Source organism: Mesoplodon densirostris, chromosome 1 (assembly GCF_025265405.1).
Source record: "Mesoplodon densirostris isolate mMesDen1 chromosome 1, mMesDen1 primary haplotype, whole genome shotgun sequence".
In the NCBI taxonomy this organism is placed as follows: domain Eukaryota; kingdom Metazoa; phylum Chordata; class Mammalia; order Artiodactyla; family Ziphiidae; genus Mesoplodon; species Mesoplodon densirostris.
In genome coordinates, this window is record NC_082661.1 from 201,063,150 (window position 1) to 201,082,762 (window position 19,613).

The 19,613-nt window shown below is 38.2% G+C and overlaps 1 protein-coding gene across 8 annotated transcripts in view; it reads left to right on the forward strand.

Moving 5' to 3' along the window:
* PTPN13 (protein tyrosine phosphatase non-receptor type 13) overlaps positions 1–19,613 on the forward strand; it is a 224,132-nt gene that overhangs the window by 103,768 nt on the left and 100,751 nt on the right. For 6 of the 8 annotated variants that reach the window (XM_060114277.1, XM_060114281.1, XM_060114278.1 and 3 more), the window contains exon 7: positions 4,803–5,369. The exons of 1 other annotated variant lie outside the window; for it this stretch is intronic. In XM_060114277.1, the coding sequence (XP_059970260.1) occupies positions 4,803–5,369 (567 nt within the window). The remainder of the gene's footprint in view (positions 1–4,802; positions 5,370–19,613) is intronic. One more of the 8 variants, XM_060114283.1, reaches the window with a different exon arrangement.

Here is a 19,613-nt window from a genome sequence, read left to right on the forward strand (position 1 = left end):
TGTTTGCTTGTTTAATAAAGTAATTATAATAGCCTGGGCACATGTTTGGAAAGATCTGGAAAGCATCTGAAGAAATTGCATTTTGTCTACTCTCAGATATAGTTATTTGAGGTGACACTGGTATTAACAGTAAATGGTTTTCACTTGTTTACTAGACTGAAGCATCTAATAAGAGGGCCTAGAATTCCATGTTTTTCCTCATTTATATGGCCAAATGCTATATTTGAACTCTAATTTTGAGTTCTCAGATTAGTGAAATTTTTTCCCTAGTGCTTTAGCAGCACAAAGCAACCATGATACTATATTGCTGTGTATGATGCCATATGTATTTTATCCACCAGTGAAGTGTTAATCAGGCAATTACATATCTTGTTGTGTAGTTGAAGACAGTGAGCATCATTGACATGACAAAACGCATTGAGACTCCGGCCAGTTAGGAATATGTGATTTAAGAATAGTATGTTTATAACCAGCTGAAATCCACCTCTCTGTGTCTCTACCTAAAGGTATGTCTCCTTTTTTTCCCCAAAATCAAAGAAAAGCAGTCCTAGGCTTGAAGATCCACTGGAGAAACCACTTAGCTCAAAACATCTCTTTCCTACCACTTCCTTTCTTTTCCTTCAAAAGGTCATCCACACTCAGTTTCTCCCTTTAATGCTTTTTGTAGCTCATAGCTCTTACAATTTTACTTTAGAGCATTTGTAACAAGTATATACGTACCACTTTGAACCTTGTTTCACACTTCCACAATTTTTTTGCTGTTTTCCTGAAGAGTATCACTGCCCTCTCCCTTCCCTTCCCCTCATCTTACTTTCTCACTCCTCTTCCTATGTCACCATGCCTTTCTTTGTCCTGTTGGCTACTAGAAGAGAATTGTGGTTCAGAATCATTACTTTATAAGTAATAGTCATGAGATTTTAAGTTAGCTATCATAATGTGATTTCCAAACATATAAAGCAAAATGAGCCATATTTTGTAGAAACAGAGTAGGAAGTTAATATAAACCTTTAAATGAATTATTTTCATTATAATTTTGTTCTACCCTGCAGAATTTAAAATAACTTTCTGAAGTTTTTAATAACCATGAACTGAAATATTTTATATCTAGTAATTTTTATAAAGACAATAAAGACCTAGCATTTATAAAGCCGTAGTTGTCCAAGAGCCACCTTATTAGCAATTAGTTTTAAGCTTCATATGACTAGTGAGAAGACATGGCTCTTTTAGGATACCATGGTCCAGTAATAGATAGCTGGTAAATACTAATGACCTAAAAGAGAATAATTTACTGTTACGAATGTAATAGACTCATGATACATTTGGAAAGTGATCTATTTCAATAGTGGTCAGCTTCACTGAAGAAGTCATATTTAAAATAAAACTATAGAATAAGAAACAACTAACCATAAGAAAGGTCCTAACATTTAAGAGACCTCAACAGAGAAAAACCTGTGGCCTGGATGGAATAAGGAAAGTGGAGATGAGACTAAAAAGGATTCAAGTGGCACGCCCAGAAGGAGTCTAGATTTTATTTGGAGTGCAGTAGTATGCCTTTGAGACTTATTAAGCAGGATGGTGACATCATGGAATGTGTTTTTAAAAGTTAGTTCTGGCTTCTGGGTGGAGGGTAGTTGGATGAAAAAAGAAGCAGGTAGGCCATTGCATTTATCTAGTCAAGTGATAATGTCAATTGGGAATAGGGTGATGCCAGTGGAATTGGAAATAACAGAGTAACATATCTTTGAGAATTTAGATAGCCAGCACTTTCTGATGGGTTTGATATGGGGAATTAGGAAGATGAAGGGTTTCAGGAGGGTGCCCGTATTTCTGTTTTGAGCCGTCAGTTGTATAATGGTACCACTTACTCAGGTTGGAAAGACCAGGGTAAATGGACATCTCTGGGTATGGGAAGCAAAAGATTGGTTTTAAGCATGTTCAGTTTGTGGTGCTTCTGAGATATACTAGTAGAAGGTCCAGTTGTTTCAGACTGGAGCTCCCAGAAGAGATCAGTGCCAAGAAAATAAATTGGGGAATTGTCAGTATATAGATAATATTTAAAGCCTTGTTAATAGGTGAAATTGTATAAGGAAAGAGTGAAAAGATAGGGTTCTAAAACTGACATCTGAGGAAAGCCAACATTTGGATATCCAGTAGAGGAGGAGGAAAAGCAGACTTAGAATGAGCAGTCTGAGAAGTAGGAAGAAACCAAGCTTGTACAGAGAGGACAGTGATTCGTTAAGGGATTGTCATCACTATTAGTTGTTGCTGAGAGGTAGGTAAGATATGGATGCAGAAGTGTCCACTGGATTTGGTAATATGGGTATCATCAGTGATACATGATGAGAGTTGCCAAGGTGTAGAGGAATGGGAAGTTGACTAAAGTGGGTAGAATAATGAATGGGAAGTGAGAAATTGGAGACAGCAGTGGCTAGAGGGGAAATGTGGTAATAGGGGCGAGGTTTTGTTTAGTTTGGTTTCGTTATAGAGATATTAGAGCACGTTTTGTGTACTAATGGGAATGACTCAGTAGAAATGGGGGATAATAAAGATGGAAGCAGAGAGGGCAGAAGTTAACCAAAGAAATAAAATCGTTGGTAAACTAAGAGGAGGGGGGAATTGAACACATATCGGGAATTGGCCTTTGGTAAGAAATTTCATCCTTTGAGACAGTAGGGAAAAGATCACAGACACGGGTGGATAGGTAGAATTAGTCATGGAAGAATGAGTTGTCTTCTGACAACTATTTTCTTGGTGGAATATGAGACCAGCTCATCAGGTAAAGAGAGATGAGAGTTAAGGTGGGAAATCTGAAGAATGAGGAAAAATGAATCAGTTGTGGAAAGTGAGTGAACTTACTCTTAGCACGTGATGTTGAGTGTCTGAAGTGGTTGACCGTGAATTTATGGTGCTGCCAGAATACCCACTTGTTTGATTTTCTCCAAGTTTTGACTACTTGTTGGTAGTCAAGATAGTAAAAGAAGGCAGATTGATGAGTTCATCTGTGATTCTATGATCTGTAAATCCTTTTGAGTCTTATTTTTTATCTATTGTATTCTATCAATTTTTAAGAGTATCTTTGTTCTTTATATTTAATACAATTTTAAATTAATGAGTCAATATGTGGTTTAAGAATGTAATTCACCACTGAGATACTTTAAGATAAACATATTTATCAATTTAAAATTATTTTATATTAGAATCTAAAGTCTGTGGCAATCTATGTGTCTAGATGTGGTGTGGTATATTTCCCAGTATTCTGTAGATCAGGGGTCCCCAACCCCCGGGGCCACAGACAGGTACTGGTCCATGGCCTGTTAGGAACTGGCCTGTACAGCAGGAGATGAGTGGTGGGCGAGCGAGCGAAGCTTCATGTGCTGCTCCCCTTTGCTCCCCAGCACTCACATTACCCCCTGAACCATCATCCCCCTCCCCCAGTATATGGAAAAATTGTCTTCCGTGAACCCAGTCCCTGGTGCCAAAAAGATTGGGGACTGCTGCTATAGATGATGTGCCCCAAATAGGCGATGTTATCCTTATTTGCACTTGAGTGGATCCATGTTCAGGGGGAAGATGAGTACCAAGAAAACATTTGAATCTAATTTTCAAGCAATTATGTGTTGCCATTCTGAAATTAATTTACTTGTCTATGATTATTAAGGTAAAATTTGTGGTCAGGGAATTAGAGCTTATAGTTGTTACCCTGAAGAAGCAATTGACTTCTTCAAATGAGTTAATAAGTGATTTATTATCAAGAAGGTTTTAGTCATCATTTTACATTGTATCCATAGCAAATAGGTTATGAAAGAGGGATCACAGAAGGTCACACAGGAAATCTTCAGTGTTTATGGGCTATTGGGTTAGTAACTATATTTTTCTACATTTCTCTTTTTAATAGTGGAACCATATATATGTGTGATTTTTTTGTTGTTGTTGAATCTATGAATTCAAAAAATTTCTGGTTGGACATTTTTGCTGTGCCTCAATGCATTTAGACTGCTGCCTTAAAAAAAACTAGAATGGCATACTGGTTTTAACTACATCAAAGACTAAAGCATAAATAAGAATGGGTAATTTCTTCTAGTTGACAAATATTGATACATTGTGTTCAAGAGGAAAAACTATTTCAGTACACGATGGTCTGCCGTGGAAAAATTGTTTCTTACATAATTTAAACACAGTCAAGTTGTGTGGATTTCAAACATAATCAAATTTTCTGAAAACATATCTAATCATAATAAAACTTTGATACTTAAGAATTCCAAATACTACAATCTTTTTTCCATCCAGAATATAGCAAGAATTCTTTGTTTCTTCTTTAAGCATGTTTATTTAAAATAACCAGAAAATGGCAGGGCTTTATATTGAAATAATACCTATTTGAATTATATCTTTAGAAGTTAAAGGAGTATACTACATATTCTATTATTACCCCAAATCATTTCATGAATAATAAAAATTCTACCAAACTGGTTGTATCAGAAACTCTTATCTATTTTTTAAAATCATTCACCTTTGAATATAAAATAATGCTACTTTAAGAAGTAAGTTCAATATATTATTGATTCAATATATTATTCAATATATTATTGATATCATTAGGTAAGAAACGTTGGACTATGAAAAGTTATACAAACATAACATCTCTTTCCATTTCCCTTATCATCACCACCATCCCATTTCATCTCTCTTCCTCCATTCGGAGAATTAGGAAATTGCCACCACTTTCATTGTCAATAATAAGGTTACATTCCAGTTATTTTCTAAAAATTCTGTCCATACATGATAGATTCTTATCATTCCAGGAAGAAGCTCTACTTCTGATGTACTAGACACATACAAGTCTCCGTTCTCTCATCAGACCTTTCTTAACAAAGGGCTTAGTAAATCTATGGGATTTCTGTCCATCAGAGACACACAATATGAAGAAGTTTATTTCAAGGACATTTCATCAGATAATAATTCTGGACATGAATATTCTGAAAATTCTTGCTCCCCTTACCAGTTCAAAACTAGTGGCCCAGAAAAAAAAGCTATCCCTGGCATTGATGCGCTTCCCAAGAAGAAGATTTGGGCTTCATCCATGGACTTGCTTTGCACAGGTGACAGAGACATCTCTTCTGGGGAGACTGACAGACACCAACACTGTCTGCCTGAGGCGGTAACAGTACGAACTTCAACTACTCCTAGGAAAAAGGAGGCAAGATACTCAGATGGAAGCATAGCCTTGGATATCTTTGGCCCTCAGAAAATGGATCCAGTGTTTCACACACGAGAATTGCCCACCTCCTCAGCAATATCAAGTGCTTTGGACCGAATCAGAGAAAGACAAAAGAAACTTCAGGTTCTGAGAGAAGCCATGAATGAAGAAGGTTAGTAATTTCGTGTGTGTTTGAGAGAGAATTGAAGTATTTAAAATTGTGTTTTGAAATAAAGAAGGGTTAGTAAACCATTCCATAAGTCTTATTTCCACTGCCAAACCTTTGTAGCCAAGTTAGGCTCTTTCTTCTCTGTCAATTTCTGTTCTTCCTTCCACAAAAACCCTAATCAAAGTACAGTGCTACCACAAAGTCATCCTTACTAAACACACCCAGTCCAGCCACTGTATAAGTCTCTCAATATTTTAGGTAGGCAGGAGCCATGTTTTCTACTTCTTTTTAATCCTCCACAGCACTGGCTATCATGCAGTATCTTGTGGGAGGCTTCTGTAAAGGACTGGTTCGTGGAAATGAGATGCAGTTAATCAAAATCAGCAATCCCAGGGAGGCAGCGTAGACTGGTGACAGTGCAGTGGTTCCCAAACCACCAGCTTCAAAAAACACATTTTGGGACACGACTCCTGGAGATTATAATTTCTTTGGTCTGGAATAAAGTTTTAAATCTACATTTTAAAAATCATCGTGTTTAGGTTTATAGATTTAGAGTCAGACAGCCTAGGCTTGAATTATTTACCCAACTCAGTAGCTATGTGATCCTTAGTTCAGCAGCTGGGCTTAATCACTCCGTCTTAAGTTACCCTATATGTAAAATGGGCTTAACACAAATTAATTGGGTAGTGAATGTAAAGTGATTAATAAATCAAATTATTACAATCCTAGTATGGGGGCATAAAATAACTTTATAAATTATCAGTTATTATTTACAGGGGAAAGCTCTGTTTCAAAAGTACCTATTCACACACAAAGCACAATATGTTGAACAGAATAAAATTATGTTCTAGACATGGATAGAGGCTGTTTTTAATATAGATAAGTAGAAGAGAGGGCAAAATAAGAGTTTCAATCTAATCCTCTACATTTTTAAAAAGATTTATTTATTTATTTTATTTATTTTTGGCTGCATAGTTGCGGCACACGGAGTCTTCGTTGAGGTGTGCGGGCTCTTCCTTGCGGTGCGCGGGCTTCTCTCTAGTTGTGGTGTGCAGGCTCCGGGGCGCGTGGGCTCTGTAGTTGTGGCGTGCAGGTTCCAGAGTATGTGGGCTCTGCACACGTGGGCTCTCTAGTAAAGGTGCGCAAGCTCAGTAGTTGTGGCACGAGGGCTTAGTTGCCCTGTGGCATGTGGGATCCTAGTTCCCTGACCAGGGGTTGAACCTGTGTCCCCTGCATTAGAAGGCGGATTCTTTACCGCTGGACCACCAGGGAAGTCCCTAATCCTCTGCATTTTTGAAGATTAAAGTTTTATAACTGCTGCTTCTAGACCCCTGGAACATAGGTGATTAAAGGGAGCTTTAAGGTGCTTCTAGTTCAGTGAGAGTAGTAACATAATCAAGGGTCATATTCATTTTTAAGATCATTGTCATAGTGAATATTTTTGATTCATAGGTTGCCTTTACAGTACTCTGCTAAAGGTTTGGTCTGTTACTTAAGTTTTAAGCATAGTTCTAGGACTGAAAATAGACCCTACATTGTGCTTTACTTTTCATAAATGAAGTTTTGCACTTTTTTTTTCAATTCAGGAGTTGCAAATTAGTGGGGAAATAGAAATTATGGAGGAAATTATTGAACACTTAATATTATGGGTTTATATATAATTGCATTTTTTAAAACATTAGCCAGCATTATGAGATGGTCGAATATAACCTAGATCTAAAAACTTTCAAAGACTTGAAAAGACTTTTATTTTTCAAAGAAAATAAAAACTTAGAAATTTGTTTTATGCATGATTTCACTGTTTAACTCTGATAAGTAAACTTTTAGAGTTGTGACAGCAAAAAGCAGTCACTTTGTAGCTTAAAATAAAGTCTCTCCTTTCAGAAGTTGTATTTCATGATTATTTAGTGTTGCACAACAGCTAACATATGAATATAATTTAGCCTGACATTCTTATGAGCATTCCCTCATGGAGACATTTATGTAAAGAAATTCTGCCCATTGTGGGAAAAAAAAATCCCTCAATGATTCAAATAGATAAAACCATGATTGTCTCAGAATATAAATAGTGAAGATACACACCAATTTAGATGACTGTTTCTAACATTTAAAAGGTTGACTGGGGGCTTCCCTGGTGGCGCAGTGGTTGAGAGTCCGCCTGCCGATGCAGGAGACATGGGTTCGTGCCCCGGTCCGGGGAAAATCCCACATGCCACGGAGCGCGGCTGGGCCCATGAGCCATGGCCACTGAGCCTGCGCGTCCGGAGCCTGCGCTCTGCAACGGGACAGCCCACATCAGTGAGAGGCCCGCGTACCGCAAAAAAAAAAAAGGTTGACTGGTATATTTTCTTTTTTTTTTTGCGGTACGCGGGCTCAGCAGCCATGGCTCACAGGCCCAGCCCCTCCGCGGCATGTGGGATCTTCCCGGACCGGGGCACAAACCCGCATCCCCTGCGTTGGCAGGCGGACTCTAAACCACTGCACCACCAGGGAAGCCCCGGTATATTTTCTTAACATGTAAATATTAAAATATTAATTTATAATGTTTTCAGGTGTACGTTTCAAAAGATTATCTGACTTACTATTTGGTAAATTAATAGTAGTTTGGATTAGTGAAGTGAGGAAAGTGTTTTTTACACTTGAACCTTGGTTGAGAGTCAAATAGTAAAACATCAAAACTTTAGTGAAAATATTTTTAATTTGTTAAATTGTGCTGCAATAAATAGTCTGTTTAACATGTTTTGTTTGAATAGGTGATTTATGGGGATGTCCTATAAAGTGAGTATTAAGTCAAATTATGTCCTGGTTTGCATAGAAGTCTTTTATCTTCTTGGGAAACATGTGCATGCATGTGTGTGTAAGTGTACTATGGAAACTCAAATAGACCAACTTGTTTTCAGATATGCATATATATATCTGCAAAGATGATATATAATCTCTGTAAACTCTTATTTTTCAAAATGGTAACTTGTTACAAAAACAAATTTCCAGATTTAGAAACTTTAGGTTTATTATAAGAGATAAAAGAAAAGGAAAAGATTTCTTTTTAAAAATAAATATGCTTTCAATTATTTGATATAGGACAATTTCTATCCTGAAATCTTTCTTTGTATTAAAGAGTTTCAAAAGCATTTGTTCCCACAAAGAACCTACCTATTTTCCCCCCAGAGTATATTTTATAACCAAGTTAAGGAAAACAGAACACCTTGAAAATGTTGGTTTATTATGGAAATATAGCACCTTAAATAAACTCCATTATTATATAGTAACTTGCAAGTAGTAATAAATTATATTTGCTTTAGACTAAAAGCATTGTTTGAAAGGAACATTTGAGGTTTGGAATTCAAAAGCAATAATTTTATTAGTTATTTAGTTGAATAATTTACTGGTTTTATGCTGTGCTCTCTTTTTCTAAAGGTAAGATAATTTATGTTAGCCGAGCAAAGTACAGATTGCCAATATGAAGATTTCAGCTAGTATACAAAGAAGAAAAAAGAATGGAAAATAATATAAACCCATTTATCTCGTTTAATTCTTATGAATAGTAGGCTTCATAGATCCCTTTTCTGTGGACTAAAGCATTTAAAGATATTAATACTCTGTACAGTTTTTGTGATCTTTACAATTGGAAGTTGCTACTGGGTATCAGTAATTTTAGAATTAGAAGAGATCTTAAAGCACATGTGCTTGGGCTTGTGAAGATTTAATAATGTACCCAAGATCACATAACTGGTTAATGATAAATTTTCCATTATTATGGAAGATTGTAGATTTCCATGAGAGATTTCAGCATTCCAGTCTAAGAATTTCCCACCACATGTTACCTCTTAATTTTTAAAAAAGGATGTGTTACAGTGTTCACTTGGATAATACAACAGACAGAAGAAAAGAAGTTGCTAAATTGCAGTTTGTTCTTTGGGGCACGTGAGGAGATTCATTGAACTAATGGGAAAGACAGTTGTCTCCTTCAACCTCAAATGTATAGCCCTTACCTTAGCCCAGGCCCCATCCTCTTGAAAGGAGCCTGTACCTAAATCACCTCCATAGCATCTCCTCAGCTGACAGCATCAACCAGCCAACTAGCACAGGGGAGATCAGACATTAAAATCATGGAGTTTGGTATTGGAAGGAATTTGGATATCATTTAAATCAAACATCTCATTTTCAGAGACCCAGAGTAGACTAGTTTGCCAAAGGAAAGACATAATTCATAAATCATAACAGAGCTGAATTTAGAATCCAGGTCTCTGAAGCCCCAGAATAAGATTTTTTCCGTTCTGCCATTCTGATTTCAAGCAGAAACCAGAAACATTTCAGATATATTGTTGGGAAAATATTTTACTGCCTGGGAAGTTGGACACTCAACTAACCACCTAAACAAACCCCTTAGGTCTCTTCCTAGTAAAATTATATAATTTTTAATACAGTAAAACAAGATATTATTATGAAAGAAAGGCTCATTTGGTTTTTCCTTCAATAAACCACACTGGATATGGGTTAAGATGAAGCTCCATTGTGTCATATCCTCTATTGTGGCAGAGAGTGGGATTTTGTTTTGCTTTGTTTTGGATAGTGTTTTGATGGGGCTTTACTGCGGTAGGATCTGTAAGATGGTTATCCTGTACCTGATGGCATAAGAGAGTAAACTATCAAAAAGCAGTGGTTGGTATTGAGTGCTCTAATTTCTTTGGGAACAAAATAAAGTTAGGAACAAAAAAGATCCCAAGAAAGAAATTGTAGTTGAAGTTTTAAAATTATAAGATTATTATGATGATTATTAATAGTTTTCTACATTCATAAAGCAGTGACGGAGGGGCAGGAAGAAACATAACAGCTTTCTCTCATGGAAACTAGTTTTAAAATTTGATGTCATTCACTTTTTTTGCTTTATTCTTTTCAGTTCACTCTTTTCACCTCAGCATTGGACCGTACTATTATACTCTTTTCCTTTCTTCCCTATTCCCAGTATTTTTTTTTTTTTTTTTTTTTTTTTTTTTTTTTTTTTTTTGCGGTACACGGGCCTCTCACTGTTGTGGCCTCTCCTGTTGTGGCCTCTCCCGTTGCGGAGCACAGGCTCTGGACGTGCAGGCTCAGTGGCCATGGCTCACGGGCCCAGCCGCTCCGCGGCATGTGGGATCTTCCCGGACTGGGGCACGAACCCGTGTCCCCTGCATCGGCAGGCGGACTCTCAACCACTGCACCACCAGGGAAGCCCATGTTCCCAGTATTTTCTTTTCCACCTGTCTCTACTCCATCTCAAGATCTGAGAAATTGTCTGTTTTCTAATGAGAGTATCTGTTCCCGTGTCGTTTGTGGTGTAATTACCACACACTCCCTATCCATTGCTCTGTGGTTGGCAGCACATTCCTGATTATGAGAGATTAAGTTGGAACCAGTACTGTGAGTATAGTATGAACAGCACTCCACACCCTGGGTGGGGACTATGAATAGAATTTTGCTTCCAACAGTCAATCTACTTTATGTCTAAATTAAGTATCGTTTCCTTTCTTTCAGTGCTGTGGTCTCTGGTCTAGCCGAGTTTTTGCTGTTCTGTGACTGTTGTGTGAATACAGCTTAAACTCTGTTGTGCAGCTAGAGTATGTAAACACTCAAATATGTGAGCCTGTTCTCATTATTAAGGCACCTTAATGTTTCGTTTCCATTCACATTCATTCCATTGAACTTGAAAGTGCATATACTTTTTTTTTTTTTGGCTGTGTTGGGTCTTCGTTTCTGTGCGAGGGCTTTCTCTAGTTGCGGCAAGCGGGGGCCACTCACTGTCGCGGCCTCTCTTGTTGCGGACCACAGGCTCCAGACGCGCAGGCTCAGTAGTTGTGGCGCACGGGCTTAGTTGCTCCGCGGCATGTGGGATCTTCCCAGACCAGGGCTCGAACCCGTGTCTCCTGCATTGGCAGTCAGATTCTCAACCACTGTGCCACCAGGGAAGCCCGCATATACTTTTAAAGTTAGATTTCAGAAGAGTAGGAGGATGGAAACATAAATGTTACAGTTCATCATAGAGGATGCTACTAGTGACATTTTATGGAGAGAGAGAAATATTTTCAAAACTTATCTTTCTTTTCTAAGAGCCCAAACTGGTAAAGATGAACTACTCAGTTTTTATTTTTACCTTATTTCCCTTAGGATAGCAACCCCCTGCAAAAAAGAAAAAAAAAAGATTGAGTCATTATTTGGATTACTCCATGAACTTAAATAATTTAAATAATCAGTTTCCACAGAGGTAAATATGAATAAGCAGGGATTTTATGTGATATTGGTCAAGTATCACATGTACCTAAGTATTAATGACTTTATTATTATACTACTAAAATACAATCTATTTTGTAGCTCTGAAGGGCACACTATTATAGATGGATTCAACATCTTAACCAGAAAGAATCAAGTGCCTACTATGTTTCCAGGGCTGAAATTTAAAGAGATTTATGTTTTAGACCAGTATTGTCCAATAGAACTTCAATGGAGGAAATGTCCTATATCTACAAAGTCCAGCTCTGTAGTTACAAGCCACATGTGACTGTTGAGCACTTGCATTGTAGTTAGTGCAGCTAAGGAACTGAATATTTTATTTAAAATTACCTAGCCATTGAGGGCAGCTTCAAACCATTCTCACACAGTTAGTCCAGTAAAAAATAACCAAAGGTTGGTTTGAAAAGCATTTGAGAAGAAGTATGCAGTAAGTCATTCTTTAGCTTAAAAACAACTGAACATAGACATTTACTTCTCTTCTTTGATTTATCCAAGTGAAAAAAAATGAAGTTGCATTTTTAAATGCTAAGGAAAGTTAAAAGTGAAACCAAAACGAGCTTTCCAGTGTCTATAATCATAGTAATATAATACTGGTTTTGGAGTTCACAGAAATCAGAGGGTACTTTATCAGAAATTAGGGACCTAATTTAAATCTAACTCATACATAGTTAACATAGACCCAGTTTGGGTTTGGTATAGAAACCTTCTGAAAAGCATGGATCGATATGTTTTAAGAAAGATTTAAAATGGATCTTACTAGTAATGAGTATCATCACAAGGTTTAAGACCCAACAGTTGTAGCCTCCAAAATATTTCTTCATTTCATTCTAGTCTCTCAGTTCCTTCTGTTGCTCATGGACTAGCTTTCTAAATTGATCTCTCAGCTATAGTTTGTCCTCTGTTTACCTGCCATGCAAATTTGAATACATTTCTTCTGTGCCTTCAGCCATTTAATAACTTTTTATCAGCTGAGCAGGATAAAATTCAGGCTTCTTAGATTATGGTATTTAAAGCTTTCCATTATTGTATCTCTCCAGTCTCACCCTTTAGCATTTCCCATCTCACAAGTCATTCCAACACCACGTGTATTCGCACGCTCTCTCTCTCCTCCCCTCCCACTCCTCTTGCCTTCCCTCACCAACTTCCCTCCATACAGGCTATTTTATGTTTTCATGCTTTTGTTCATGCAGCTTTCTGCCTTAAAAGACTGTCTAAGCTTTCAGGCATTGCATAGCTCAGGAAGCTTTCTCTCATCTTCCCACTTCCAGATGTTGGCCTATATTTTTCATTGAATTTATTTGTTTTGAAGAGCTTTTTTCTCCTCTTGTAGACACCAGAAATTTGCCCTGGTCTAATTCATGGCTATATCCTTAGTATCTACGACTATGCCTGACATATAATAGATAGTCAGTAAGTGTTTGTTAATCTAAACTGAATATTGCAACATGGCTATTAATATTAAATGTTTAGTATATTCAGTGGCGCTACCTCAGATATGGAATACAACAATATTCTCTGATAAATTATACTATATAGTGAGGAGAAATCCCACCTCCTTCTCCTCTGTTCTGTCCAACTCTAAGAGAAAATTACATACTTGTCAGTCACAGCCTGACCAGCCAACAGCAAATGCAATCACTTTCCTTTAGAACTCTGTACTGTTTGAAAGCTTTAGAAGGGGCAGTTGAAGTCATAACAACAAAGGATCCTGGAGGATGCTGGAAGAGTGGTACAGCTGGCCCAGATTTATGGCTACTGCATTACACAGGACCATCATAGAGGAACTGTTCACTCTTGTTGCATTCCTACTCTGCACAAATTTTACATCTATAAAGTAATTTATATTTCACAGAGTATTTCTCCATATACCTTTCCTCATTTATATATATTCATACTTGCATGTGTTCTGTTTCTCTTGGTTAAAAATTCTATTGATCACGTCTAGCTCTCAAAGGATTTTAGAATATATTCTATTCATGTATCATGCAGCATGGTGTAATATAGAATACAGTGGACTCTAGTGATCATAAACAAGGTACAATCTCTAATCTCCAGAAATTAACCCCCTCAAAAGAAAGCATAGAGGAAAACACTTCATACATGAATACATAATGTTACTACCTTTGTTTCTCTGCTTTATTTGAAGGTTGAAATATTTTATTAGGACCTATAACTCTAAAAATGCAGGGTTTTAAATATTTTTTTATAGTTCTGAACTACAAAACCCGTCATTTTAGTGCATTTCTCTTTGAAACGTTTATCTGTAAATTGGGTCATGTATTAAAGGTAAAGAAATGCCAAGCTAAAAGTGGTTATTTAATTCCTGATATTGCAATTGCCTGAGTCTCAGTTCCTTCATGTTACGTGTCTGAGCTTGAATATGTGTCACTTGTAAAACGTGTTTTTAGATTACAGTTTGCACTGGCTTAGATACATTTTAATGTGAAGATTGTAGATTTGAACTTTTCATCTAAAATAGCTCTACATAAGCTCAGAATATCATGCAAGTCTTCATAATTCCCTAACCATTAAAAGTATGGTGTTCATGACCACATGCCACAACTTCATATGTTTAAAGTGTTAAGTGTGTTAAGTGTTGGTGGAAATTATGACTCTCAGTTGTCAAGAATTTATGACAAAACACTAGCCTATTGAAAAGCTGCCTTTTAACGTTGCTATATAAATGTGGAGTCAATACCATGTTAGAGTTGCAGTTTAGAGGATCAGGTTACAGTTAAAGGATAATAACATATTTGTCAGATTTTTTTTTCTTTTTTTTTTGGCTGCATTGGGTCTTCATTGCTGCACCTGGGCTTTCTCTAGCTGTGGAGAGCAGTGGCTACTCTTCATTGCAGTGCACGGGCTTCTCATTAAGGTGGCTTCTCTTGTTGCAGAGCACGGGCTCTAGGCACGTGAGCCTCAGTAGTTGTGATGCGGGAGCTCAGTAGTTGTGGCTCGCAGGCTCTGTAGCGCAGGCTCAGTAGTTGTGGTGCACGGGCTTAGTTGCTTCGCGGCATGTGAGATCTTCCTGGACCAGAGCTCAAACCTGTGTCCCCTGCATTGGCAGGCAGATTCTTAACCACTGCGCCACCAGGGAAGTCCTGTCAGATTTTTATACCTTGTAATCTGACCAAAAAAATAGTTCTCTCTCTTTTTTTTTTTTTTTTTTTTTTTGTGGTACGCAGGCCTCTCACTGCTGTGGCCTCTCCTGTTGCGGAGCACAGGCTCCGGACGTGCAGGCTCAGCGGCCATGGCTCACGGGCCCAGCCGCTCCGCGGCATGTGGGATCTTCCCGGACCGGGGCACGAACCCGTGTCCCCTGCATCGGCAGGCAGACTCTCAACCACTGCGCCACCAGGGAAGCCCCAGTACTCTCTTAATTATAGTAAAGTAATACTAGAAATTAAAATATATCTTTAATTGTCAGAGTATGTATGATTACAGAATCTCTATAACTAGACTTCTATCCAGGTGTTAATTCTTTAAGCCATTATTCTCTAGTCCCTATTCTTCTCATTCTCTCACCACTATTCTACAAAATGTTTTTTGGAGAGACTATATTCCTATGTGTTTTATGTGTTTTACATACATATATTCACACACTCAATTTGATGTACTGCTTTTTTGGTGACATGTATTCAGGCTAATTTTATTCTCCCATTTTTTCTTTTGCACTCGTTATTATTTCTATGCTAAGATTGTTAACTACAGCTTTATTTTCCATGTCTGAAAACTAAATACATGTAGGAAGTCAAAGAGAAGAAAATCATCTAGCGAAATGAGGAATATTCATGATCCTAAATGAACTCTAGTACACTGATTTACACAATGTAGGTTTCATTTAAATATTTACTAGCTGAGAAAAGAAATTTGCCAACCAACTAGTTAGATGCTGAGTCTAATTTTATCCCACAAAAGGCAAATAAATTCAGTTCTCCAATTGTAATGGTGACAGCTTAAAATTTTGCTATTGCAGTTTTAACATTGCAATGAAAGTAGCCACATGTGTATTTTATAAAATGTGTATTTGAATATTCTTTATAGGTCCATTGCACATGATTCAAAAATTTTGACATTCAGGAAACTTTGTAATATTCTATAAATACTTAAGAACATCTCTTTGTTTAAAAAAAAAAGTCTGACACTTTCTAATTAAAATAACAATCACAAGGTTTTGTTGATGCAGGGAGATGGGTACATATGAGGACTTATACTCTCTGTTTTTGTGTCTGTTTAGAAGTTTTCATAATAAAAAGTTGTGTGTGCTTTTTTAATCACTCAGTTAATACCACATTCCTGGGATCTGGACCAAATCTAAAGTGCTAATATTATACATTTAAATATAGATAGAAAACATATCTGTTGTCTGGATCCTTCAAAAAGAGTCGTCAATAATGGTAGGACACCTTGTGGAAAATTAGGGATTACCCTTCTTTTGCAGACCAGAACAGAGGAAGAAAGCTACTACCTATCTAGTTAGTGTCTACTGGGTGCCTTTTGTGTAGGTCATCAGAAAGCCAAGAAGTGTTTCTATCTGTCAGCATGGAAAACATGCCTCTATTATACACCAATGCAGATTCTCTTGGTAAAGGACATGTAATTTTATAGTAATTCCTGCAACTGTTACATTTATTATTTAATTCAGAAATGGAAAGCTTATAAGGGCTAACCTTTCTTGTAAACACAACTGAGTAGTAAATTTTGGCTGAGAACTTTAATCTGATTCTAACCTTTTTATAACCATGACTGTGTAGTAAATATTGCCTGGGAACTTGACTCTGGTTATATCTGCCATGCCATTAAGTGAAAGGAACGTGGTTAACAATGCTTTTTTTTTTAAAGATGCATTCCAAATACAAGAAGCTCACAAAAGATTCCTACCACTTTAATTAACATAAACACCACACCCCTACCCGAGCCTTAGAAGGGAAAAGTTCTTCCTGCCCCTTAATTGTCCTGCTAAGCTAGTCATCTAGTTTGTGTTTCCAGAGTGTTTGTGCCCTATTACTCTGAAGTGGTAAAGCATCATAAGGCAATGTCCCCCCTCCCCCCGGGTGTGGTACTGAGAACATTTACAGACCAGTAGTTCATCACAGGAAGATGATTTATTGTTATATATATATTTTTTGTGTGTAAATTTATTTATTTGTTTGTTTATTTAGGCTGTGTTGGGTCTTCATTGCTGCACACGGGCTTTCTCTAGTTGTGGCGAGCAGGGGCTACTCTTCATTGCGGTACGCAGGCTTCTCATTGCGGGTGGCTTCTCTTCTTGTGGAGCATGGGCTCTAGGCGTGCGGGCTTCAGTAGTTGTGGCACGCGGGCTCAGTAGTTGTAGCTTGCAGGCTCTAGAGTGCAGGCTCAGTAGTTGTGGCGCACAGGCTTAGTTGCTCCACGGCATGTGGGATCTTCCCAGACCAGGGCTCAAACCCGTGTCCTCTGCATTGGCAGGCAGATTCTCAACCACTGTGCCACCAGGGAAGTCCTGGTGTTATATTTTTAAGAAGAGTTTGTCAAACTTACATTAATTTGTCTTACAGAGGAATGCAAGGATTGAAAAAAGTTTACTAGTGTTGTCAGAGTAAAGGAAACAGAACATAGGTGAGCAAAAGACAGGGAATGTGGATGCTGTGAAATAATGTAAGAATAGTTATAAAGCACCACCAGAGAATGGAAATTAAAATTAAAATTTATTTACTCTCATAAAGCCACTTTGTAGAAATAGTTATGAAGCAGTAAATTCAGTTAATATGGGGTGTGAAATTGTTATTGCAGGCTTAGCATCCAAGTGACTGAAGTTCTCTCCTCTGTCTACTGAATAGGTTTGCTTCAACTTCCTCCTTTTCATTGTGAGGTAAAACCATATTGCCTCCGTACATTTGGGTCTTTCCCTTGGCCTTGTTGGTTTTACTGTCCTGTAGGTTACAATGCCAGGTTTGTCATTTGGTCAAGCTACCTTGGGAAGATTCCTCAAAACCTTAGCGTGGAGGTTCTGTACAATAGAACAAAAAGTTCTTTCGTGCCCCTTGAAGATAGCAGTTCTTCTTACATAACCAGTTAACTATGTTCATTGCATTTAAATTAGATAAAACTAATAAATAAATTAGATAAAACTGTTGTTTGACATCTTCTACAATCCTTTCAAATCACGTTCATCTTAAACCAGAGGAATTTTTTTAATGCATTTTTATTTTTTTTTTTATTTTTACTTTTGGCTGCGTTGGGTCTTTGTTGCTGTGCATAGGCTTTTCTTTAGTCATGGCGAGTGGGGGCCACTCTTCGTTTCAGTGCACAGGCTTCTCATTGCGGTGGCTTCTCTTGTTGTGGAGCATGGGCTCTATGCATGCGGGCTTTAGTAGTTGTGGCTCGCGGGCTCTAGAGTGCAGGCTCAGTAGTTGTGGCGCACGGGCTTAGTTGCTCTGCGGCATGTGAGATCTTCCCGGACCAGGGCTCGAACCTGTGTGCCCTGCACTGGCAGGCGGGTTCTTAACTACTGTGCCACCAGGGAAGCCCACATTTTTTTTTTTTTTTTGGCTACGTTGGGTCTTTGTTGCTGCGCTTGAGCTTTTCTCTAGTTGCAGCGAGCAGGGGCTACTCTTCACTGCGGTGCACAGGCTTCTCATTGCGGTGGCTTCTCTTGTTGCAAAGCACGGGCTCTAGGCGCATGGGCTCAGTAGTTGTTGTGCGCAGGCCTCAGTAGTTGTGGCGTGCAGGGTCAGTAGTTGTGGCTCACGGGCTGTAGAGAGCAGGCTCAGTAGTTGTGGCGCACAGGCTTAGTTGCTCCGTGGCATGTGGGATCTTCCCGGACCAGGGCTCAAACCCGTGTCCCCTGCATTGGCAGGCTGCGGTACCAGGAAAGTCCCACAGAGGAGTTTTATTTTAATCATTTATTTTACCATGAGACTTCCCTGTGGTAGAATGGAATCTTTTTTTTTTTTTTTTTTTTTTTTTTTTTTTTTTTTTTGTGGTACGCGGGCCTCTCACTGCTGTGGCCTCTCCCGTTGCAGAGCACAGGCTCCGGACACGCAGGCTCAGCGGCCATGGCTCATGGGCCCAGCCGCTCCGCGGCATGTGGGATCCTCCCAGACCAGGGCACGAACCCGTGTCCCCTGCATCGGCAGGCGGACTCTCAACCACTGTGCCACCAGGGAAGCCCCGGAATCATTTTTTTTTTAAGTTCTGGTACATACTTGGATTTTCAATTCCAAAACTCTTTTTATTAATTATAGTATTATTTGATACTTATGTTCACTGTATACAAAACTGGACAAAGTAGGAGTCTTCTATATTGTGCATGCTTCTCCTGGTAAACATTGTTGTAAGAACAATACACAACTTCCTCTCTGTCAAGTCCATGGCCAGTCATTTATCCTTCAACTCTTCCCAGCATTACTCCTATCCTTTGCCTCAGCATGAGCTCCCAATTTTTCCAGCTCATCATTTCCATCCTGGTTTCCAGCCTGATTTCTGTGGTGCCATTTAACTATTTCATTCATTTATTCATCTCTTTTCTTTTAACAATCTCTGTTAAACACCTCCTAGCACAAGGGAATAATTCATTTTATGAAGTACCTGTCCTCAAGTTTGCAAACTAGTAAAAAAGAAACCCTCACATACCTTGATTATCTGCTACCATGAATCCCATATCACTCCTCAGTTCTAGGTATTTCCCATGGTCTGCTTTCTCTAGTGCCTAGAAAAAGCCACAAAACCGTTCTGATTGGTTCCAATAAAATTCATGCATTCTAGCCTAATCTAAACTCTCACTGTAACATAAAAGCTTTCATGGTTTTTTTTGTTTGTTTGTTTGTTTTTTGCTGACTCAAAACTTTCTTCACAGCAGAATTTCTTTACTCTTCTGAGGAAGTGATTTCCTTTTTTTTTTTTTTAATTAATTTATTTATTTTTGCGGTACGCGGGCCTCTCACTGTTGTGGCCTCTCCCGTTGTGAAGCACAGGCTCCGGACACGCAGGCTCAGCGGC